The sequence below is a fragment of the Periophthalmus magnuspinnatus genome, chromosome 19 (assembly GCF_009829125.3).
Source record: "Periophthalmus magnuspinnatus isolate fPerMag1 chromosome 19, fPerMag1.2.pri, whole genome shotgun sequence".
NCBI lineage: Eukaryota > Metazoa > Chordata > Actinopteri > Gobiiformes > Gobiidae > Periophthalmus > Periophthalmus magnuspinnatus.
In genome coordinates this window covers 8,231,097-8,248,040 of record NC_047144.1, presented here as the reverse complement: position 1 = coordinate 8,248,040, position 16,944 = coordinate 8,231,097, and the positions used below count along the sequence as shown (strand labels likewise).

The window sequence follows — 16,944 nt, the reverse complement described above, 5'->3', positions numbered from 1 at the left end:
CACTCACCTCTCCTGGTCGACAGCTGTGCCCTGCTTCTTTGTGAGGCAGCTCTTTCTACTCTGAAGAACATTTTTGCTCTACATGGACCAGTCTACCTTGTCCTGAACACCGAAGAATTATAGTGTAAAGTATATAGACACTGTACATGGCTCCATGTGCAACGGAGATATTACAGATCATGGCTTCAAGGTAGCAATTAAGGATCTTTGACCAACCAACAGATAAAATCATATTAATATGAGTTGTAAACATAAGATACATAAGGTTTTGTTTTATGCCAAAGCATTAGTGGGGAAGCACAAACCTGCACTGTAGATGCACAATGCACTTAGCTGCCACTGGTTTGGCAGTGAAGCTGAAGGTAACGTTTGAGGAACGGTTCATCAAAATATGTGGTTGTAATATTCTAAAACTATTTGGTTATATAATACAAAGTTTGAGATATATTGAGCCCTCTATGTGATTACAACAACCCAAGTCAGTGGGTCCTCACAGCTTTTATAGTAGGTTGTCAAACCTATCATGACTCGGGCAAAGACATAGCATGTACTTCAGTATGCAGTTTAATTTTATTATAATCATTTATGGTGCGTTCACACTTTACACACACTTACACACAAACCTGGAACTAAACCTGCACTAGACTAAACCAGGACTAAACCAGGAGGACTAAACCAAGTCTACATCAGACTAAACTGCAGTCAAATCAAGGAAAGTGTGAGCCCACCTTTGACTTTTGGCAGGTTTTTATACTTGAATTATCTTGGGTGAAGAATATTGGAAGTATTGAAAAGTGCACAAGTATGCACACACAGCATTCACACCAAGCTGTTTGCTCTATGTAAATGCTTAGCAAAATGATATGTAGATATAAGAAAGATTTCTCCAATGTATGTGTTTTTAATTGTAAATAGACAAAACATAGAGAATGTAAATGGAAAAGCTGATCAAGACCCATTTGTTTCACAAAACTTCTTACTTTGTCTACTGGAAATCACAAAACGTTAAGTAAAGACATCATTTCACCTTAACCAATGTGACCAATGTGTGTCAGCCACTGTTCCTTCGTGCCGACCATTATGAGCCCAAGCTAATACTTTGAGACTGTAAACATGAGCAGTGTCAGCCAGGTGCAAATGTCAATCCTTTAACTTTAACCCTTAACTGAACTTGCTCTATTGAGCCTTAGTGGGCAGCCTGTACTCTGCTATTTCAGAATTACTCTAGATATTTCCTTCCTTCCTTAAACAAAGTCCAGTTGAGGCTCTCGCTCTGTGGTTACACAACACAGTGCCATCTCCTTTAATCAATAGGGCATTGACCAGGCACCTAATCCAATCAGAATGGCTTTGGGAATACCAGGAAACTCTTTGGCTGGAGCAGAGCGGCAACGTGTTGACTGGAGTCAGGACTGCTCTTCATCTACAGTAGTTTTAAATCAGAGCTTTCTCACTCCAGTGATATGAATTGGTCTCTTTAAAACAGAACACAGCAGGTCTGTACGTGCCCTGTGGTGCTTTTATGCAATACCAGACAATGTGATGAAGCTTCTAGAAACTTAATGATCTTTATTGTATGTGTCATTATATGTATTATACGTGTATGTATAATAAAGGCTATATGGTGGTGTACACGCCCACAATGGCTTTTTGTGACTGTACAAATCCTATGCATATCCTGTTCCATACTTAGCTCACATATAGAGGTTAAGACAGAGACAGAGAATGAACTGAAGACACCTCAGGCTTAGTCATATATCGTGCAGGGATCTTCAAGGCCTCAAAGCTGGATGAGCCCCTGAGGAAAGAGGATCAGTGGATTGGAACTGATCCTGCCTTGATAAAATGTTGCTTAACCCGCTGTATATTGCCATCCAATCATTTTGTGTACAAGGGAAGATTGATTTCAAATATAAATATGCAAATTACTATGATATGTTGATTCTACTAGACCAGTGCCGTTTACGCATGGACATCCATCACCATGAAACGGGTTAAAGTGTTTCTGTCCTAGTTTCAAAGTGACACTTTACTGTCGTAGCAACATGAAGTAACAGCTTTCTTGTAGTAGGTCTACAAGCAGTAATAATTGTGGTAGTAGTAAAATTTTAGCGATTGAAATAATAGTACTAGCATGAAAAACAGTACTTGTAACAGTTGTAAGAGGCTGCCAACTTATGATAACTACGCCTCAAGTAGCGTTAAGAATCAGACTTTTAACTACTTCATTAAAGAGTTAGGAGTTAGGGTATTTATTAAGTTATGAATTACATCTTTGTATATGTTTCTTAAGGTCTACTAAAGTGTAGTTATTATAATGAGTTACTTGTAATATTAGTAACAGACTTAACAGTATCCATTGTTGCATCACTAGCTGCATTATTAAGGCAATATACTTGATTACAGTACGCTTTACAACTGTAGGGGGAGTTGTAACATCCTGGCCATTACCTGTATTTTCCTGGGGTTTCCTTTAATGAATAGACCAATTTACTACAGTTAACTACCTGTTAGTCTAAATCACTAGGAATCACAATGTAATTTACTTTTCATTCCCAAGGTGTACAAAGTTAAAACAAGATCGACAGAGCGGTAACATGGCAAAGTAATTGTCTTGCTCTGAGCCACGGCCTATAATCTCTCCTAACCTCACGCACTTTCCCTCTTTGCTAGCTGAATGCAGTGTGTGATGTGTCCTTGGCCGATGGAACTGGTTAATCCGTGTTGCTCTTTAAAAAGATGTGAGCGGCGGCAACAACTTTATTACTTTATTACTTTTCTCCATCTTTGTTTGAAGGAAAGCCAACAGCACAAATATCAGTAGTATATGGAAAAATAAGAATCTAATCTTTTAAGTAGCTGGAATCGGAGTAATTCAAATTCTAATACATTTTGAGATACTGATATCCAGACACACATTACAAAAGGAGGTACAATTTTTATTTACTTTTTTTATACCGATACTATATCCAGTTATCTAGACATTTTACACATGTTCACTTGTTTCTTACATATCCCTCACAATATTTAATAATACTACCTTGGATTTATAGACCACCTTTCAAAAAATGTCATAAACATAGTGCTATTTATCCACTGAACAATTTGTGATGGTAACCTCCTTCCTTTAGCCATAGCTGCCCAGGGGCTGAATGATGAAAACATGGCTGCCAAACTGCACCAGTGGCCTCTCTAACCACCTTGTTTGCAGTCTTTTTTCTAACCATCACATGCAAAAGCTGGATGAAGTGTCTTGCCCAAGGACAAATTAAGAGTCTGAATTGATTGAAGAAGGAATCGTTTTAGTTTTAATCGTTTTTGAGTTAGTTACCGAACGCTCGAAGCCACTGAGAGACATTACAATGTGGAGCATTTTTCACATCAGTGACATAATGTTTTGGTCTACTGCACAGTGGTAAAGCCTTTCCACTTCACCATTCCCTCTCATTTCTGTCTGACAAAAAGAAACAAGAAAAATATCCAGCATGTACATTAAAGTAAGATGCGATAAGCCGAGATAAAAGCACTGTTAGTGTGAGATAGGGCTACACACAGGCGGCGGCAAATCTGCACAAAATTGAAGACAGTGACAGGAATTACGTGAATATTTGTTTATTTGTGTCACTGTATTGGAGGGAACGGTTGTGCTGTGCCGATATGTCGAGGGGAAAGTTTAGTCGCAGCGGGGTTACAGCTGATAGTGGCGCCGTCAGAGGAACATGTCTTCAAAGTAGTCGTCAAACTCCTCCTCCCTGAACAGAAGGAGCAAATAAATACAGAGATGTTACTTCCTGTCAAGCACGTGGGGATTGTAGAGAGGGTGCTGACACGCAGTTTAATATCCTGACTGCCTCTGCTGTGGTAAATATCGGAGGAGTATGAAACAGAAAAGCTTAAACAAATAAATAAACCAGCAAGAGTTTAACTGTGAAGTAAATATGACAACAGCAGTGCTAAAATATCTCCCAGAAAAAAGTCTAAACAAGCATCACTAGTACAGTAGTACTTCACTTGTACTAAGTATGCATCTTTTTAATATAGTAAATCATTTAAAGTACTACTACTGCTACCATTACTACTACTACTACTACTGTTACTACTACTACTACTACTACTACTACTACTACTACTACTACTACTACTACTACTACTACTACTACTACTACTACTACTACTACTACTACTAATACTACTAATAATAATAATAATACTAATAATATTAAGTGAGGCTGCCAATCTGCACCATTACTCACTCTAACCACAATAAATTACTCACTCACACATCACAATCATACTAGACAAAATGGGTGAAGTGTCTTGCCTAAAGACACAACAACAGCATGCAATAGAGCCACTGCTGCCCTGCCCAAGTATTTGTATATAGTAGCAGTAGTGGTACAACCTAACCTATTAGCAGTAACAGTGTATTAGCTACAGCATCAATAGTGGTAGTAATAATATTAATAGTTGTAGTAGATGTAGCGAGATGTAGCGAGATGTAGCGAGATGTAGCGAGATGTAGCGAGATGTAGCGAGATGTAGCGAGATGTAGCGAGATGTAGCGAGATGTAGCGAGATCTAGCGGACCTCCCCTCTGAGTACCGGCTCTAAATAGCGTGTTATAAAAGGTAATTAGTAGCTAGTGGGCTAAGTCATGGTTTCACAGCGGCTTACAGGGTGCAGTTTAATATGAACATTAGCTCTTAACCTCACCTTGACTTTTCCTCCACCGCAGGAGCAGGACCTTTCCAGTGGTCCGCCTCTGATTGGCCCTCCAACTCCTCTGATGCCTCTGGGTCTAGTTAGAAAGAGAGCACAAGTCAACTCCCAGAGGAAAAATTATATTGATGAATGGATGTCATAGGCTAGCGATATTGTCTCAAGGCTCAGTTCAGTTAAGTTGGTTTTGGCTGAGAAGATTGAAGTTGTTATGAAGAATCATGGGGTTTTTGGAAGCTATGCACCCTTTTGACAGGAAGGTAAACGCACAGAGAAAGGCTTGGCAGGTTATAGACCACCAGTTTATTTTGGCTCAAGGGGCCCTTACTGTTTAATCAGCTAGAGCTAAATCAGATTTAGACTGCAATGTTTGAGAGTGTCAAAATATCAGCTTTGCAACTTTCCTGTTTTTGTTCCAGTCCAAAATAGAAAAAAACAACAACTACAGAGACTTGATGAGAAGTACTGATGCAGAGGCATTATTTAGGCCTTGGATCAAACTTTGGTGGTATTGGCATATTGCAAAGTCAGATTTCAAATTACTAACACTTTTGTTGGCTTTACTACACATTTGCTTCTACTTGAGTAATGTAAAAACCCACTCCTTCATTGACCCACCCCTGGACGAATGAGGGATTACACCATCCCTACTTGTGTAATATATTTTAGAGCGTAACAGTACTTGAGTAAAAGTTTTGGTTACTCATTCCACTGTAATTAGTCTAAAAGTGACAAAAGCTTTAAATAATTTATGAATGTGTTTTTGTCGCATCAGTCCTCCTTTTATTTGTCCTTCCAATCGGCATTAACTTCAAATTATAAATCCATTGTTAACTCTAGGCAGTTGCTGGTTTAGTTTTACTTTAGTAATTTCCTGGACCACTACTTTGTACTTCTATTTAAGTAATATTTTTCTAAAGTAACTTTACTCTTACTACTCTACCCAGTATGAATGAAGGTATCTTGATTCCTGATAGGACCTGACTGGTTTAGACCTTCATTCACACACCCACCACTCATCGTCAGTGTTTTTTGTCTGTTGTCAGTCAACGACATTATCTCTTGTCAGAAAAGGTGCTTTTGTGCATGAAACTTTACGACCTCTGCCCTCACACAGGGGACTCGAGGGTAAAGACATATTTCATTTCACACAGTGCGGTTATAGGTCAAATAACAGGCACGGAGCAGAGAGAGGGGAGGCTGAGTAGAAACAGACGGGCTGTCAGGATAACACTATTACCCACATAGCTTTAGGGGCATGCTGTTTTTCAGACTAAAAACTGGGGGAGTGTCTTGGAGCAGTATCCCACACTGGGGGAGGGGACAATGATTTGGCCAATGCTGAGGTCCTGTAGCAGAGGAGGTACTTTTGTATAAGTGTGAGTGAGGTGTGAATGCTACCTTTGTCCGAGGAGGCGTCTGTGCTGCTGGAAGAGGGGGAATGATCTGGGGAAAATAAAATTACACAAAGAATTACTGTGAATGTTGTAAAAGTTTAAAGCTGGTTATTTGTAAGTTTTGGAATATACATGGGTAAAAAATATAGCATTGCATTAAAAATAATAATTTAAACCATGTCCAAACCTAGAGTGATGCAAATTACGACATTTTAATTACAATGATTACTACTTTAATTGATTACAAAAATTGTGAAAGGAACTCGTGAGTGCGTTCAGTACCCATGTCTATTTCTGTGGCATACTTCAGCAACTTTCATTTTTTTTTCCTGTTCTAAGCAAGTAATGGTTTGAATAATGATCGTGGTTACTGTCAATATTGTTGATATGTCGATCAGAACTAACTCAAACCTCTACGAAAAAACACAATATAGACAGAAGGAATAAAACTAGCGGACCAGAACCACTCCAGGACTAGTTTATAAATTCTTCTATTGGATGATACTTATTGTGATTTAATTTTTTATCCATATGGTTATTGTTGTTTTGATAAATATAACGCAATTCATTTCTATACATTGAGTCGTCCAGAAATGTGCTATAAAAAATAATGCTGAAATATAAAGATCTGATGCTGAAAAGATGCTGAGAAGAGAATTTACCCCTGTGCTTCTTATGTTTGTGCCTCTCGGAGCGTGAGTGCTTCCTCTTGTGTTTCTTCTTGGGCGGCGGCGCGCGATTTTCTTCCGAAACCTTTTTAGTCTTTGTCTTCGCCTTCACCTCTTTCCTCCTGAAAAACAGAATCAGCTATTCACCAAAGAGTATTCACAACACTGGACTCCTGATTACAGTCAAGACATCAAATACAAGCCCGCTGCTAAAGGGCTCTTTCACTCAATCTCAGTTTGAAGCTGTGAAAAGGTTAAGGCTTTCACTAACTCCTTTAAAAAGTCAGCAAGAACAATAAAAAAGCGGCGGCAACTGTTCAAAGAGCTGGCATTATTTATTCACATCATTTCTGTTCTGATCGCCATCTCCACGTAAGCTGCTTCTACGCGGTGACTTGCTCTGTGTCCCGTGCACCTATTTCAATTAAGTGTGAAATGAAGTGGGATTGGGGCAGACTTACTTGTGATGGTAGTTGAGCTTGAAAGAACATTCCGGGCATAATCCTACAACAAGCGAAACACAAAAGAAGAGTACTTAATTACAAAGCAAGTGCTGCAGAACAACTAGCACGTGTGGGGGGAATTTTAATTAAATACATACATATAACAGCCCTAGTACCGCTATTGTTGCATACATGTAATTTGGCACAGGCTTTTAAGCAAGGTCTTGACTGTAGAGGGTTTAGAATGTCCATAAATTTGACCAAAGATGAAATATTAAATTATTGGTACTTGGTAAAGACATTCTCCCGGCTCGTTAAACAACCTGAAAGTTAGCAGTTCAAATCACATCAGACCAGCACATACTGTTGTTTTGTCCTTAGGCAAGACATTTCGCCCACCTTACTTACTATAAATCCAGTGTGTGCCAGTGATTGGTTGTGGTCAGAGGGGCCGATGGCACAGATTGGCAGCCACACTTCCATCAGTCTATCGCAAGGCAGTTCTTATATGTACAGTAAGAACGTTTGTACTTGAGTAAATGTACACTCTTTAAAGTATAGTGGCTAAAAATGTACTCAGTTACAAGTACAACGACTGCTGCCAAAATTGTAAGTAAAAAAATAAAGTATGTTTGAAAAATACAACTCAAATTACTAGTCATTTTTAAATACTTCTTTAATAGTACAGATGAAAGATGAAGTTGTTTTATCACAATTTTCAAATTCTTCGAGCACTGGCCGATCAAAGCAGGTAATGTTCAAATTGGCCAGACATTGTGCTAAATCAGAGCAGGCGATGCACTGATTTGGGACAATAACTAAGTTGAAAGTTGAAACTGTTGTTATATGTGTTTGTAAGTGAAGAAAAGAACAGGAACAGAAAGTATGTGCTGTACTCAATAACTGCTACGATTTTAAATGTAGTTAAGTACAATTACATGAGTAGAATTATATAAGTAAATGTGAAAAATCTTCCACAAAAGGTACAATTGCCCCCAAAAACTCCTTATTTACAGTGACATGAGTATTTCTCACCCCTGAATTTATGCACATGGATACACCTCCCATTGTTCTTATAAACAGTATTTTAGTGTAATTCTAAACCAAAAATTATACTTTATTTTAACTGTCAGAAAATTAGGACCCGTTCCGTTTGATAAGAACTTTGCTGGCTGTGACCAGCTGTGCAGGCTGTCCTTGGCTGCCTCACTAACTTCTGTGATTGGTGGGACGGCCAATTACCGTAATTATTGTAACAGGATTTTCTGCTCTATGATACCTGAAGGAGGATTATTATGAGAGGGGTATTAGACAGGAGCCTCCATTAGGTCAGAGCCACCAGCATCACACTTGACACAGTTTACAATGAAGAGACAGCACATTGATATAATAAGAAAATGATGCAATGTTTAGATAAGGCAGAGAGAATGGCAAACTTACGGAGTTTGACCAATGCGTTCCTCTTCTCCCCTTGTTCTACATATGCAAAATTCACCTCCCAGGACTTCAGGCCATCGTTATTGTCACAGCGTTTATGTCCGCACTGGAACTGACCTGAAAGATGAGAAAGAAATAAGAAGAGAAGTACCTTATTAAGTTGCATCATAGTCAGGAAGTAAGAGGGATTTTAAATTGCCCTCGGTGCAGAGTGAGCGTTTGCAAGGTTTGTTCTTCCAGCTAATTGGTAATAGACTGAAATGTGCAATGTCTGACACCTAAAGGTGCTGAAGAATGTAAAGCGTGAAGAAATAATTTTGGCTATATGTTTAGCAATTAAATCCCCCCCCTGGGATAAATAAAGTTTATTTATATTTAAGATTGATTGAACTATACATGATTCAAATATTAATATGTGAGCTCTTTATTTCAGTGCAGCTTAAATGAAACTATACTCTTCTTAAGGAAACTAATTAGGACCAAAATTGTATTGTAACTGTCTTAACTTCGATGTTTCCAGTTTCCAAGCCCTTTTCACAACTTCTTCATGCGTATTGCTGCCAAAACATTTCATTTTTTTTATTTAATTTGCCTGGAATGTTCCACAGTATGGCATTAAAGTGATCTATCTTGCATTTATTCAATGACGTGTTTTTATTGCTTCAGAACATCCATCTTCCAGCCCCTTATGGCCTGACCACAGCATCTACCTGCCTGTTATCCACATGAGGAGCTTATGGTGGCACCGAGCTGTTTGTGGGATTCCTCTGGATTGTCCCAGAGGGGGTAAGTGCGTCACTCAAATCCATTGGTGGCATGTGCAGAGAGGGGATTGCTTCTTACACCGTCTGAGGTAGAGTGATGCCTGCCTTCAGCTGTCCCGGATCAGGGCTATAACTGGGAAGAGGAGACTGTATGGCCACACTTTCCCTTCACGTGCTGAAGCTCATTAAGCAGCTATGCCGTCAGCGGAGTTGACACTAGTTTGAGTTGGGAGTAGCATCAAGGGACCTCCAAAGGTTTAACAGGTACAACTCAAAACGTTTACAATAGTGCACAGTAGACTTATGTATATTATAATTATATCAGGCTTGGCCAAAAAAAAAAAAAAAAAAAAAATCCTAGTATTAGGTAGAGATTATTATAATATATTGGTGTTAATATTGGTATTGGTGATATCAGGGGATGTTTTCATTTATAGAAAAAGTTCCAAATATATCGCACAAGTATGTAGGTCAGATGTATGTACGTTTACGCAGTCATCATAAAAATCACAACAAATGATAGAAGTAAATAAATATAATAATTACTTAATAAGAACTTGACTACAACTGTACTGATTTGTGGGCTTTCACATGAATTTAAAACTACTGAAACTGATAGGGACAAATATGGGTTGTCAGGCACAACAGCAAGACAAATATCGCATATTGGTATCAGCTGAGGTACAAATTGAGCCAGTCAATATACTGTTTATGCCAGTCCCAAAATAATAAATATGCAAGTTATGCATCATTTCTGAAAAATGAAAAATAACTGCTCATATTGTTTATGTATACTGTTATACCCTTCAACATTGAAAAGTCAAATGACACCATGACACCAGCACATCAGCCTGTCTACACCTGACAGGATCCTCTCACAGGCCTCAGTGACGTCAATGCAACAGCCCTGCGTATCCTCCGTGACATGAACTTCGGACGGTATCTTAATACTAATGAAACAGCTTACTGTACACAACTAAAAGTACCACTGCTTCAAAGTAACACTTCTTAATTAGCATATTCATTGCACCATTTTAAATACAATGTTTTACTGGTATACTTGACCATTGCTCACTGCTGCAATAAAGAATGCTCCACTGGTTATCATGAGATATCCTTAAAAAAGTGCAAAATATATTTCTTCTAGATAAGGTAACTGCAGCACCACTTTATAATACCCACACCTTAATTTGCTTTAATTAAGCATGAACAAAGACTAAACTGATAATGAACAAATAGTTTAAGAAAGACTGGGGCTTAGTAGCTACTTAATTTAGGGTTTTATGTTTAGTAGTTACTAAATATTAAAAGTGTAGTTATTTTAAATTTTACTGTAACTCCGTGGCCAAAATGAGACTGGTCTGTCAGAGAGAAGAGAGAGAAAATGCTATCTTTCGCAGCTTGTTGACAGGATCTAAATGCAGCAACACATCAGGCGAGCTCACGTGCTGAAGTGAAAGGTGCTGGCAGGAGGGCAGCTGACTAAAGGCGTTAAAGAGGAAACTCGTCAATGCCTCCTAATGCCAGCGGCCGGGATCCTGACCAATAGACGGATATGCAGCAGGACAGATGGTCTCGTGATTAACTCTGACCAGAAACATGATCAGGGCAGCGACCTATGAGACCCTTTAAGCATTATTACCTCTAGGGACGGGTCCCAGGGGACAAGTCCGAAAAGACAGTGATGCCAATTTGTATCCATTTCTCTTGTCTGTTTTGGCCATTATCTTAATTTGGGGGCATTTAATGAGTGCAATCAGTGCCAGACAAAATTATACTGAAACAATCTAAATATGACACAGTCTAACAACGTGTCTAGTCAGTGATAATTAGTTAACATAACAATTTAATAAACAACTGTGTGACAATCGAATCAAGATACCAATTTATGATGTTTGTTAGGGTTAATCAAGTCAGAAAAGACAATTCCTTTCCTCCTATGTCAATCCAATAGTACAATTTGGATGTTCAGCCTTTCCTGGCAGTTAAAAATGGTTTACTGGGATCATCCTGCATTATTTTTATTGTGTCAGTGGCATCGAGTAGTTTAAGTATTATAGTTTATCACAGTATATATCTGTAGCAATATATCGTGCAGTAAAATTTGTTATTGTGACAGGCATAACCACATAAGGCATAAGGCAACATGGGAATATAGAACAAAGAACAATTATTTAATGCTGAATATCACATTCTATTGTCTAAAGAGTTTTTTATTATCATTGCAGTATAGGAATAATATTGAGTATCAGATCAATCAGGGAAATTTGAGTGTGGAATTTTAGTACTGTGACAACACTACCAGGTAGTCTCCTCTATACTCTGTTTGAATCCAACCCAAAACACCCAACAGGGGATAACCCAAACAATTCTCAGGATTATGCTTGTCATTACACCGAATGACATTACACACAATGACAAGCACTAACAACTCCAGCAGCCATCCTATCATTAAAACAGTCAAATAAATCATTTCTTTCACGTTCACCTCCTTCCTTACCCACCTTTGTGCATGAAAGCAATAAATCAATTTACACCTTTTCTGTTGACCCACACAAAGTACGAAAACAAGACTTTTTCTCTAGCAGGTGGGCGTATAACTGCTTTATAAGAAGTTGACTCCGGGTTGTACTCCTTTAATAAATCCTCAAGCCTATGGGAAACTGAAAACAACCAGCACATAGTGGCCTCAGGCGTGAATCTCAAAACCGCTGTCAAAGAGAGTCAACAAGGTGAGGTGTGGACCAGATTCAGCCTATTCATGCCTATACAGCTCTGTACAAACCTCTCACAGTGAAGTACAAGAAATACAGAGGGAAAATCTGACAGAATGGTGCTCTGGGCATATCTGAAATCTTTGTTTGCTAATGAGCTGCCTGCTAATACTTAGCGCCACTGACAGGTAAGACAAAAACGCAGCGGTAGCAAACCAGTTAAGGTGCAAAAAACTACCTTTTGCCTTTGAATTTGGGCTGTCATTTTACTGAGAAGAGCACAATAAAAAAGTCTTAAGATCTTAAATGTCTCGATTATATTATATATATTATAGATGTAATATTTACAAAAATAAGATGGTTTTAGCTTCACTATAGCAGGATGCCTGGGCTAACTTTTTCACAGTTTGAAATGTTACATAATCCATGTTGCTTCAACAAAAATAGGACTGTATTGAGCTACCTTTGACCTCTCCCCTCTCTTTGGCAGCAAATATCTTAACTTGATAGATGTGTATGCAGACAGGGGGGCTTCTGCTCTATAGAGTAAAGGTTATTCTCATAACAAACATTCCATGTCTTTATCATGTGAACTTAAATTAACAGCACAATCTAAAAACTATATAGTATGAGTATTTATTTTCCAGCAAATATGGCTAGCTCCAGTGTTTAAAATTTTTTATGTATAAGCTAATAGTAGTTTAGGTTTAATAGTATACAACTGTAACTAGGAGTATAACATCAGAAACAGCACAATGATTTCTAGAGTGAGGAAAAGGTTCTAAAAGATAAAAACTAATTTGCATATTAAAGCATGTCAGACCCATCTGATTGGACAAAGGGGTGGTCAGCAGCGGATTACCTAAAACTAACATGACCTGAAGTTTCATGTCAGACTCAGTAAAGATAAGAACAGAGCAAGCGCTTTGAGAGGAGGCGTGGCCTTCATTTTAAATATTCAATAAATGGACAACGTTCAGCCATGTGAAGAATAGATTTCGGATTCTGAACAAGAACAACCTTTTATAAAATATGTCTACGAGCATGAAAACAACCTTGAGGTATTTCAGGAATTGTCAAGGATAGACCAAAAATATAAATATTTCAAACGGATTCAGATCACTGTTCCATAAATTAAGAATTTTGCTTTGTACCATTTTAACATAAGAGCTGAAGACACAAAGTACCTTATTTAACCAGGTTATTTAGAAACATGACCTGGCTTTTTTCATATGAGCTCTGGATTTACCAGTGCAAGGTTGGACCAGTGCCTTTGCAGAGGAGTTCTCCAGCTTTTAGTGTCTTGCTAGTTTTTGATTACTTACCAGATTATATGTATTTGTTGTTGACAGACATGTATTTTATATCTATAGTTTTATTTAACACTCTAAGGCTTTTTCTAAAGTATTGTATATATTTACTAAAATGAAAGGCTGAAAGATGCAATCCAAACACTATTAACATCCAATTTGCACAAAAAACCCTCGGAAAGGAAAGCCAAGTCCGAGATTGGTATTGATTTTAGTAAAAGAATTAAGGGTTGTATGCTGTAAATAGTGCTTAAGAAGTATTTTATGGGAATCATCAATGTGAAGTGAATGGCCGAGGTGGCAGTGTAAATTAGGTGCCTCTGACCTAATCTAATCCCACTTCCTGAAAGGTATAGCCAGAGGGGTTGAACTGTCAAGAGACCAGGATTACCCTCTCTTAATCTGGAACAATATATTGGCTTAGCTAACCTGATCAGACATACTGTGGGTGTGCATGTAGTCGCATGGATACTAAGTTAATTTTCTAAAAGTGAAGAGGAAGACTGTACAAGCTGTGAAAAAAGTTAACCAATTAAGGTTGTACTTCTGGGTCAAACTTCTTATGAATATAGGATAGGCAGGTGTCCAAATAATAACAATAATTAAAACACAGTAACACTCAATGAGCAAAAACAAGCAAAAGTATTACAGTGTAAGAGGAAAAAAATCTAAATGTTAGCCACTGTTTTTGTGAATCAACAGATCAATTTCTCACTGAGTGGCACAAATGCTCCCCAAGAGGCAGGAGCGATAAGTAAACAAGAAAGCAAAAGGTCAAATATTTAAAAGGTTCGAAAAAATATTTATGCAAAGCCAATAAGTCAGACGGAAAGAAAGGTAGAAATGAAAAGAAAGAGCTTTACATCTTAAACACTACAAAGGCCTCTTGCAGAAATGTGTTACTCAATAGCAAGTGTGAATTTGGTGCATCTCTATTGCCATCCAGTGGACAAAGTGGAGAACTGCTATCTCTAAACCAAATCATGGTATATTAACATTATTTTTTAGAGATTCTACAAGCGTGTTATATTAGCATTACATTTAAGCATATCTTACCTTTTCCAGAAATAACTTCATTCTCTGTTCGCCAACGAAATCCAAACTATGGAAAACATATTAATATTAGGTCATTTAAATGTAAACAAAATCATAATTTTTTTATTAAAAATAAATAAAAATAAACATCAATTAAGAAATCCCTGAAGATAATTCACCAAATCAGCATGTTTGCCTTCTTATAAAGAAATGTCTGTCAACATGTAATTAGATCACTGCCAAACTACTGAAATATGTGTAGTTACACCAGTAACACACATAATTTAATGTGCTCCAGCCATAACATCTGTAATTGAAAGTGAAAATTTACAACTGATTAAGACCAGATAACTTCACTTTCTTTAAAAGACACATTTAGCTGACTACTTCTATAAGGTTTAGTGACAACATACTCACCTTGTTTTCTTTATATCTGCTGAGATCTGCGATGCAATATTCTTTAAAAAGTTTGTCATAATATTTTTTTGCCAGATCTTTCTCCCTGTAAACAGCAAAGATTGAGAGAGCTTTAATACAAAGTGGCACATATCCCAGACAAAATATTCTAAGCAGGCTGTATAATCACCATGTCATCTCTTCCTCATCTTCTTCCCTCCAAAGAAAGTGATGATTCTCACGGATTACATCATAGTCTGTTTTGTCTTTAGCTCTGTGGAAAGAAAATGTTCCATTTTATAGGCCACATAATTTCACATAAGATCTGATATTGTTGTTGCATCTATATTGGGAAACAGCAGATGATGAAGATGATTAAGAGATAGAAAACCTACGCAGAGCGTTTGAAGTCAGCCATCTGTCCGCCATAATAAAGAATGTAGTCACTGACAAACTTTTTATGTCGTTCAAACTGTAAAACTGGTTAGGGATGGCATAAACAATGGCAGAAGTACACACAAGCACCAAATACCACACAATAACAATGATTGTAAATTACAATCTGTTACCGTCATAATTGAAAAGGATACAGCATTCAAAGATATTAGATGAGCTCTTCTGTTTCTAGCTTCTTCTCTGAAAAAAAAGAAAATGACAGTAATAGGCTATTGACTAGTTGTGAATTGTATTCAGACTATTTTACAAATAAAATGTTATCATATTAATACATTTTATTGGTTAATCTTTGTCCATTGAAATACGGCGTTAATAAATAGGAACTTCAAAAGGAAAGCAATTTTATCTTGTACATTTCTGCTACATTGTTAGAGTGAATTATGACTTGCATGTTGAGATTTGTACCTGTCTATCTCGCTGGTGTGGAAACTCCTGTGAGCCACCTGAGAATGTCGACCCTTTTCAAATGGCTTCTGTAGGATTTCTTCTTCACGTTTCCTATAGAAAGACAATGAGGGAATTACACTGGTAAATAGAAGGATAAATTATGTGAATATCTCTTTCTACCTTTTGAGCTTCTTCTCTGATGATTCTCCCTGTCCATCTTCATCACTGAAGTCTGAATCATAGCCACCACTTCCATGAACCTGAGAAAACACATATTGTAAACACTGTCACGAAATTGTTTATTAGCTCACAAATATAGTAGAGCTATAGTAGTCGATCAGTTTAGCGCTACGATAAGACGCTACGATCGTATAACCAATGTCTATATTCCTAATGCACGTCACTAAATGAATACAAAGCAACAATATAACACGAATATACTCGAAATGTCATTTAGATAGAGGTAAACATTAGCTTGCTTGTTTGCTTGCTGCTGCTGCAACAACAAAAGTGGCCAAATAACCCGGTATATAGACAATCTATAGCATTTTAATGTTTGGTGAGAAATCGGTTTTCTCTTTAATAAGCACCTTTACAAGATTATCCATCGTGAATCCGAAAAGTGTGCACTATTTGTGAATGTTTATGTCGGAGTAGTCGTGTTCACTTTTGATGACGTTGACAAGGCGTCGCGGATTGATGACGTACTTCAACACTATATTGGTGATTTTTTTTTTTTTTTTTTACAAAATGTTCTATATTTATTCGTAAGCGGTACTTGTATCGATTTAGTACTGTTTTTGGTTAGTTAATGTGTTGTTTGTGTCTAGTGGCAGTACAATATCGGCTAATTGATGTCAGAAATGAAAGTATAAAGGCGCACAATTAGCCTATGGGAATGCTTGGACATAATGAGCCCTCGGGTTATTAGAGGTGGCGGGGCGGAAAGTTCACAGTTCAGAAACAGACTTCCACTGTTTCAACCGCGTCCTACTGACACTCAACAAAGCATTCAATTGAAATCCAAAAAGAGGAAATCCCAAACAGTCCAAAGAACTACTGTGGTAAATTACCCGCGCACAGCTTTTGTCCGTAAAGGTAGCCATGATGTACTCTTAACATGTTTCCAATAACCAGATATGGAAAAAAATAGAGGCATTTCTTATATCACGAAGGTTGTAGAGAAAAGACTATAGCTTTATTAGAATCTGAGAATTC

The 16,944-nt window shown here is 37.6% G+C and overlaps 1 protein-coding gene across 1 annotated transcript; it reads right to left on the bottom strand.

Moving 5' to 3' along the window:
* Nucleotides 1-3,140: 3,140 nt before the first annotated feature.
* Nucleotides 3,141-16,409, bottom strand: fra10ac1 (FRA10A associated CGG repeat 1). Its single transcript, XM_033985286.2, has 14 exons — nucleotides 16,317-16,409; nucleotides 15,907-15,986; nucleotides 15,745-15,837; nucleotides 15,474-15,519; nucleotides 15,279-15,355; nucleotides 15,074-15,157; nucleotides 14,905-14,989; nucleotides 14,509-14,554; nucleotides 8,668-8,781; nucleotides 7,246-7,288; nucleotides 6,779-6,906; nucleotides 6,121-6,165; nucleotides 4,714-4,798; nucleotides 3,141-3,752 (listed from the first exon to the last, which is right to left on the bottom strand). The coding sequence occupies exons 1-14, from the start codon at nucleotides 16,332-16,334 to the stop codon at nucleotides 3,710-3,712; spliced, it is 987 nt and encodes a 328-aa protein (XP_033841177.1). The 5' UTR covers nucleotides 16,335-16,409; the 3' UTR covers nucleotides 3,141-3,709.
* Between the last annotated feature and the right edge of the window lie 535 nt (nucleotides 16,410-16,944).

Bases quoted from the DNA above. Each gene is read 5' to 3' on its own strand.
- fra10ac1 (XM_033985286.2), bottom strand. The intron at 6,907-7,245 runs GTAAGTCTGCCC...TCTGTTTTTCAG, and splicing joins AAGCTCAACTACCATCACAA to GAGGAAAGAGGTGAAGGCGA. The intron at 6,166-6,778 runs GTAAATTCTCTT...TATTTTCCCCAG, and splicing joins CAAACATAAGAAGCACAGGG to ATCATTCCCCCTCTTCCAGC.